Source organism: Vombatus ursinus, unplaced genomic scaffold (genome assembly GCF_900497805.2).
Source record: "Vombatus ursinus unplaced genomic scaffold, bare-nosed wombat genome assembly UNPS02014910.1, whole genome shotgun sequence".
Lineage (NCBI taxonomy): Eukaryota > Metazoa > Chordata > Mammalia > Diprotodontia > Vombatidae > Vombatus > Vombatus ursinus.
In genome coordinates, this window is record NW_020954688.1 from 319,060 (window position 1) to 326,990 (window position 7,931).

General features: G+C 37.7%; 1 protein-coding gene across 1 annotated transcript; it reads right to left on the minus strand.

Annotated features, from left to right (window-relative positions):
- Positions 1-4,634: 4,634 nt before the first annotated feature.
- Positions 4,635-5,582, minus strand: LOC114029162 (olfactory receptor 2W3-like). Its single transcript, XM_027843522.1, has one exon. It carries the CDS (start codon positions 5,580-5,582, stop codon positions 4,635-4,637), a length of 948 nt encoding a protein of 315 aa, XP_027699323.1.
- Between the last annotated feature and the right edge of the window lie 2,349 nt (positions 5,583-7,931).

Below are 7,931 nucleotides of genomic sequence, written 5' to 3' on the forward strand. Positions count from 1 at the left end.
TCTGTGGTGCATCCAGATTGATGCATTTCCTTGTACACCTCTTTGCAGTCTGAATGTGCAGGGCCCTAGCTATTTTAACCACATGGAATATTGATTGATTGCGAAGTTTTTTTTTCTTTCTCGCTTAGGTTGGGATCCCTAATCTCTTGTCCATTGCTAGAAAATCTATCTAACTGGGGATATGTATTATGAGACATTTATCTGCTTTTTTTTTCTTTTAAAAGCTCCTTAAAGCAGAAATTTCAAATGAAGGTTAGAATCATTTCTTTCCTAAATTTAGTAAAACTGAATTTCATTGTAGATCCTTGGGAATACCTCCCAGGTACATTTGGGAAGGATAGTTTGAGAAATAGTCGTGATTTCAGTTTCACTTCCACTCTGACCTTCTAAACCCAGTGTCCTCTTGTGTTACATTGGAACACACTTTTGGAGAGGATCTATCTTCTTGGAAAATTAGGCAAGTTCCCTCTTTCTGTTAGGATGGTAAATAAAAGGCACACTTCTCTTAATTTGGTAGCTAATAAACTAAGGCAAATGTTCTCTCCCAATTTGTTAAACAAAATGATATTACCTCTATTGAGGCATTACTAGCTCTGACTTTTGGGGGAATTGAGTACATCCTCTATCTTGATATGGCTCCCATTTAAGGATAAAAGGAGAGTAAGAACACAATACCAAAGTTAGCATTATAGCATAAATTCTTAATTTTTTATAACACATAAAAATGCCATGTGTTGTGCACTTGTACATGTGAATGTTGTCTCTCTTGATGGAATGTGCCTGTAACGATTTTGCACATGCCCAGATTACCTAAAATAGAGACACCACTGTGAGGAACAGAAGGGACCTACTTCTGGGTGAAGAAGCCCTATGTTACCCTATCCTGTCAGTAGGAGTATCTGGGCATGCTCAGCTCAAACTTATGTAATTAATTTACTTAAGCATCCAGAAAGCAAGAACTATCTCATTTTTGTCTTTGTACCTACACACAGCATAACACACTGTCTGGTATATAGTAGGTACTTAATAAATGCTTTTTAATTGATTACTGTATTGATTGAAACATTTGAAGATAACTATCATGGCCCTCTAAGTGATAGGATCATAGATCTAGAACTGGAAGAAACATTAGAATTCTTCTAATTCAGTCTCTTCATTTTACAAACGAAGAAGATGAGGATGAGAGTTAAATGACCTTCCCAAAGTCAAAGTGCTAGTCTGCTCTTCTACAGGATTAAAATACCCATTTAATTTACCTAAACCTCATGTGACATGAACACAAAGAACTTTACCACCTGACCTTATTTGGGTACCTTTCCATCTATTAACGTCCTTCCTTAAATGTGTAATCTAAAACTGAACACAGTATTCCAAATCAGATCCAAACAGGGCAGATTTCATAAGGATGATAATTTCTTTTTTTCCCCCTACATATTATGACTATATGATACTGTTAATTTGTAGTGAGTCTGTAATAGATTAAAATCCTCCAATTGTTAAAAGATAAATTGATATTTAAACATGCTTTCCCCATCTTGTATTTGTAAAGTTAACTTTAAAAAAAAAACAGTTGTGAATCTTTATGTAGGTATCTAGGACACTCTACTAGAGAACTCCTTGCATATTGAGCCATTAATTACTCTTTGGGTTTAGACATGGTCAGTTTTTAATGCACCTAATCACACTACCACCTACCCCATATCTCTTTATCTTTTCTATTAGGATAACAAATGGAATACTATTATTCCATAAGAAATTCTGAGCAGGCTCAGATTCTTAAAATCTAGCCAAGACTTAGATTCTTATAATCTAGCCACTGCTTACTCATTTTCAGACTCCTTAAGAGTCTGCCCAAAATGATGGATGTTCTAATAAACCTTGTTTTTGGCTGAAAGAAGGCTTGGGTTGAATTCTTTTGGGCTGGACCTGTGTGTTGTGATTTTGGGGTCCCAGCACCCCTGAACCCCTAACCGCATCATTTTAGTGGCCCATATGGGGAAACTGCCTAACCCCAAGTTCTTCTCCAGCCAAGACTGGAAGACTATGGGCCATTTACCTACAGTTGGTAGCAAACGGCAAGTACCAGCCAATGCTCCCACATCATTCCCTGGATGCAGCCTGTGCTCGGTTCCAGTCAACCTCCTCTTTGGGACCCCCTCGAGGCAGGGACAGCTCTACTCCCCTTGCCAGCAGGAAGCAGTTTTGGAAACCAAGACCTTCGTCCCTTACCCCAAAAGAATTTGGGTTCTTATTTGTTTGAGTGGGGAATGATGGGGTTGGAATCTGGGCCCCAGAAAGGAAAAACCCTGGACTTTCCCACATGGCCAAATCTCTGGTGTTCCTCTGAGGCTATGGTCCCATCAATTGGTCTTTCATTGTGACTACACCCAATCTCCCCTCTATTGTCTTGCATCCCTATGGCCTCAGGCCATTTCCTACCCTTGGTCCCACCTAGGCTCCATTTCCCACCCTTGGTAATTCTATTACCTCATGGACTACTTGGCCACTCTCCCACAGTCTTTCTGTATAGAAGGTCCATCTTGTCTCCATTAAAATGCTCGGATTTTACAATCTAGCCAATGGCCCATAGATGCTCACATTCCTTAAGAGTCTAGCTAGTATGGTGAATCTTCAATGAACTTTGTTTTTGGCTGCCAAAAAAAAAAAAAAAAGAAAAAGAAATGATGAGCAGGTGAATTTCAGAAAAACCTGGAAAGATTTGCATGAACTAATGCTGAGTGAAGAGAACAGAACAAGGAGAACATTGTACACAGTAATAGCAACATTGTGTGGTGACTGATTTTGACAGACTTCGCTCTTCTCAGCAATGTGATGATCTAAGACATTTTCAAAAGATTCATGATGGAAAATGCTATACACATTCAGAGAAAAGCTATGGAATCTGAATGCAGATCAAAGCATACTATTTTTTTCTCTCTTTTTTTTTTGGTTCTTGTGGTTTTTCCTTTTCATTCTGATTCTTCTTTCACAACACAACTAATGTGGAAATATGTTTAATATGATTGTACTGTATTACAGTACAATCATATTAAATGTATGATAATTCATAAATTTATAAATATATCATAATATGATAGCCTATATCTTATTGCATACCATCTTGGGGAAGAGGGAGTAGAAGAGGTGAAATTTAGAACTCAAAATCTTACAAAAGTGAATGCTGAAAATTTTTTAAAAAGTTCTTTGCCAAAAATTGTTTGGTCTCATAATCTCTAGGGAAAAGGGAAAGAAAGAACAGCCTTTTCTCATTATTTCATGTGACCATACATCATATCCTTTCCCTACTTTCAGTCTAATGCCTTCATGAGTTATTCCTGCAACTTATATGTAAAGTATACAAATACATAGAGACATATATACACACATGCATACAAATACATGTAAATATAACACATGCATGTATGTATATGTGTATGTAAATTTTGTATATAAATAAAATGTATAAAACAACACGCATACTTTATATACATGTACATATAAATATTATATATAATTAACATATACATATAAACTACATAAATATATGTAAAACTTTATACATGAAGATTAATATTTAAATATTACTTGTTGATATAATATATAAATAAAACTAGAGACATATGCTATCTTGACATCCTTCCTGGTCTCTAATATCTCACTAGTTCTCTCCCACTGCTGTTCTTGTAACTTTTAAAAATGGCAACATTGTGTGACATTGGAAGAACTTTAGATATTCTGTTTACATTAGCTTCTCAGGGGGTACTCCCAAACCCACATTTGTCATTATTTCTGGAGCCTGAAATATCCATAAAACTGCAGGGGGAAACCAAAGCTTTTTCAAATATGAATTACACTAAAATCTAAGCAAACTATGTCTATAATATTACCCTTGTCTACTAGTTTAATAATTCTTAAAAGAAATATTTATTCTGTACGTATGATCTAATTTTGATGAAACCATGGCTCTTTGTGATCATATCTCCCTTTTCATATGTTCCTTCCCTAGTTTTTTAATTCCTAGAATTTTGCCCAAAAATGAAATAAGGCTTATTGGTCTACAGTTTGTAGGTTCCATTTTCTTGTCTTGAAAAAGTAACAACACAACTTAGGATATTTTCCCTTCTCTAATCGTGTAGTGTCTTGGAGGTTGGAAGAACACCTAATACAATGGAGGAAAGAAAGTAGAAAATCTTCATAAAGAGAAGGAAGCTAGAAGTTCTGAAAAGAAAGCAGCTGCTTGTCCTACAAGGAATGATGTACAAATGCACAGGTACCTATCTAGTACAAGTTAGTTTTTGGTAACTTGAGGAAACAAAGGTACTGAGGCAACTATTTGTTGAACTAATAACTATAGAGAGATTTGGTGTTTTCCTGAGGCATATGACAAAAGATGCGACCAAAACAGTGTAAAAGAATCACCCAATTACATTCAGATGATTCTTGTGGGTATAAATGATACACCTAGAAAAAATCTCAAAAGCGTTGGGAAAGTATGAAGACCTAAGCAAGAAACTGGAGATATAAGGGGAACAAGTGATATTTTAATCATTGATTCCTGGTGTTTTTTTTCAGAGTTGAGACTTTGTGAAGGGCTGTGGTAGAGGCTGTTAGTGTCCAGCAATTTGTTTTTGCCATCATTTTTCTCTTGCCCCTTTCTTCACTCCCAGAAGCCTCCTTAGTGCCCCTTTCACTTCCTTATTTCTCAGTGTGTAGATGAGTGGGTTAAGAAGTGGAGTCACTATATTGTAGAAGAGAGTAAGGAATTTGCCCTGGTCCTGAGAGGCACTGTTCCCTGGTTGCATGTACATATAGATAATATTGCCATAAAAGAGGGAGACTATAATGAGATGGGAGCTGCAGGTGTTGATGGCCTTCCGTCGCCCTGCTGCTGACTTGATCTTTACCACTGCCTGGGTGATATAGCCATAGGAAACCAGAATAAGGACTAAGGGTGTCAATACAATAACCACTGCCAGCACAAATACAGTGCCTTCAATGACAACAGTGTTTACACAAGCCAATCGAATCAGTGCTGGCATTTCACATAAGAAGTGGTCCACCTTGTGGTGTCCACAACGGGGCAGTTTCAGAGTTACAGGGGACATAGTCAAAGAGTTGGCCACACCACCAAACCAGGCAATAGAAACTAGTCCCAAGCAGAGTTTTGGATGCATAATCACCGTGTAATGAAGAGGCTTGCAGACAGCAACAAAGCGGTCATATGCCATGACAGCCAAGAGGAGACATTCTACACCACCCAGAGCTAAGAACAAAAAAAGCTGAACAGCACAGCCTGTGTAGCTAATGGTTTTATCAGACCCACTCAGGTTGTAGAGCAGTTGTGGGATGGAGCTAGTGGTAAAGCAGAGATCCAGGAAAGAGAGGTGAGTAAGAAAGAAATACATTGGCGTGTGGAGGTAAGAATCTATTTGGGAGAGCAAGATGATGGTTGTGTTACCCAGTACTGTCAGGAGATAAGCAATCAAGATGATCACAAAAAGGACCACCTCAAGGTGGGGCCTGTTGGAGAATCCTAGAAGAATAAAATCATCTTGGGTGCTCTCATTGGTCCCATCCATCATTCCTATTATAACTGGAGAGAAAAGGAAACAGAAATAATGAATGGATTATCACAATCCTTTGTACTTTATAACCCAGTGCTAAAAGATCAACCCCTAACATATCTACTGAAATTCCAATTAATTGAAATCTTCATTTTTCACATTCCCCAAGAGAAATGGAACAAATTGTGAAACCCAGACTTTTATAGCCAAGATTGCTAACTACTAATATAAAATTGGTCCATTGTATATTTAAGCTAAATGTTTTGGTGATATCACATTCTCCTGGAGTTCCTCCTCTTAATCGCTCCTCTCTTTCCTTTGTTAGCTTCTCTTCAATTCTCTCAATGAAGTGAATGTAAGTGGGCAAATTTAATAAAATTTCCTGAATAAGACTAAATGTGGATACTGATTTTGATTCCATTGATCAAAAATTATCTCTTTTCATGTTTCCTAAAAAAAATTTTAAGGAATTCATTAGCCTAGCAATTTAGATGATAAGCAAATTTGAACCCATTCTACCTTTCTAGTCTTATCTCTCACTATTTGCCCTCACAAGTTCACCACTACAGTCAAATTAACCATACTTCACCAGGTCCTAAACATTTTGTTTTTTATTGCTCATGACATTCTCTATGTTTGGAATGTCCTGCCACCATTACCCTTATGTTCCATCTCCATAATTCTGAAATTCATGAATCTAACCATAACCTTCTATCCTTCCATCCCTTTCTATGCTTCAGATCTCCTAAATCTCAGACTACTTAAATTTTCTCTCCCTACTTCAAGCTTCAGTCTTTCCATTCATCCCTGCTTTCCCAAGTCATCACCCCTGTTCTTGTTCTTCAATTTCCTTCCTTCATTCTCTTGACATTCTAACTAACCAGTGAAACTTTATAACATACATCCTTTCTATCCTTGTATCCCTTGCCATTTTGTCCTATTGTTGTTCAGTCATTTCAGTTGTATCTGACTCTTTATGACCCCATTTGGGGTTCTCTTGACAAAGATACTTGTAGAGGGCCAGCTCTGATCAGTCCAGAAAAGGGTTAAAGAATTCAGGTTGGAATTTAATGCCTGCCTGTTCTTACCTTCAAGGGCTCACTTAATCAGGATGTTGGCTCACCACTCTCCTATTCATTAAGGGGCTCCTGGAACTGCCCAACTGTGACACAATAAAAATCTGGCATGAGGGATAACATGTGGCAAACTAGGGAGGACTAGTCCCATACTTTGAGATAAGAACCTGAGACAGTCCTGAGAATGATTGTCGAGGCCTGTTAATTGACTGTTAATCTCTATCTTGTAACCATTTGTTTAAAATGTATGTAATCTGTTTCTTGATACTTTTATTGTATGCTCCTTTGATGTATGTCCTGAAAACATTTTTTTACCAAGCTCTGGACCTTGAAAGTTATCAGTAACAGTTACAGAATATGCATAGTTTTCCCACACAAGGGATCCTCTGTAGCTCCAAACTTTTTCCTATATATGCTGTGACCCTCAGATGAATAAATGGTTCAGTCTTAGCTGACCCACCTGGCCCACGTTTCTTCATTTCACACTCTCCTGTCAGGTGCGACTCTTAGTTGCTGGCAACAGATACTAGAGTGGTTTGCCATTTCCTTTTCTTGCTCATTTTATGGATAAGGAGCAGGAGGCAGAGTTAAATCACTTTTCCAGGATCATACATCTAGTAAGTATCTGGGGTCAAATTTGAACTCAGGTCTTCCTGACTCCAGGTGCCTCACACTATCCATTGTGCTACCTAGCTGCCTCATTTTGTCCCACAGCCACTGATTAATTCTAAACCTCAGTTCTGGACTACTTCCACCATATGCCTTCATAGGTACTTCTCATGTAATGGATATTACTGGAGGAATTCACACAAGTGTATTTACCAGGTTCCTTACAGAAATGTAGGTTATCTTTTCTTATCTGGAATTTCACAGCTACGTGACAATTCTTCTACTTTCCTCTAGAGTGCTTTTCTACAAATATTTTTTTTCCTCAAGCTACCTATGCCATCTCTTATCCATTCACTCTCAGCAAAGTAACTTGTCTTATGCTTCACTGAAAAATCTGAGGCCACGCATCATGAGCCTTACCTTCTTCCAAATTCTAAAACTCAAATAACCTCAACATGATCACTCTTCTCACCTCTTTTGCTCATGCTCACAAGGTGAGCTGACTCTTCTCTTTGGAAGGTATGTATCTATGTATTGGAAACTATGTATGTATGTATATATGTATGTATGTATGTATGCATCTATCTATCTATCTATCTCTTTGATTCCATCTCCTTTGACCTCCTCCAGGAGCATACCCTTTTAATTCTCTCCCTGTATAACTCTTTAATTTTGGTCCCTC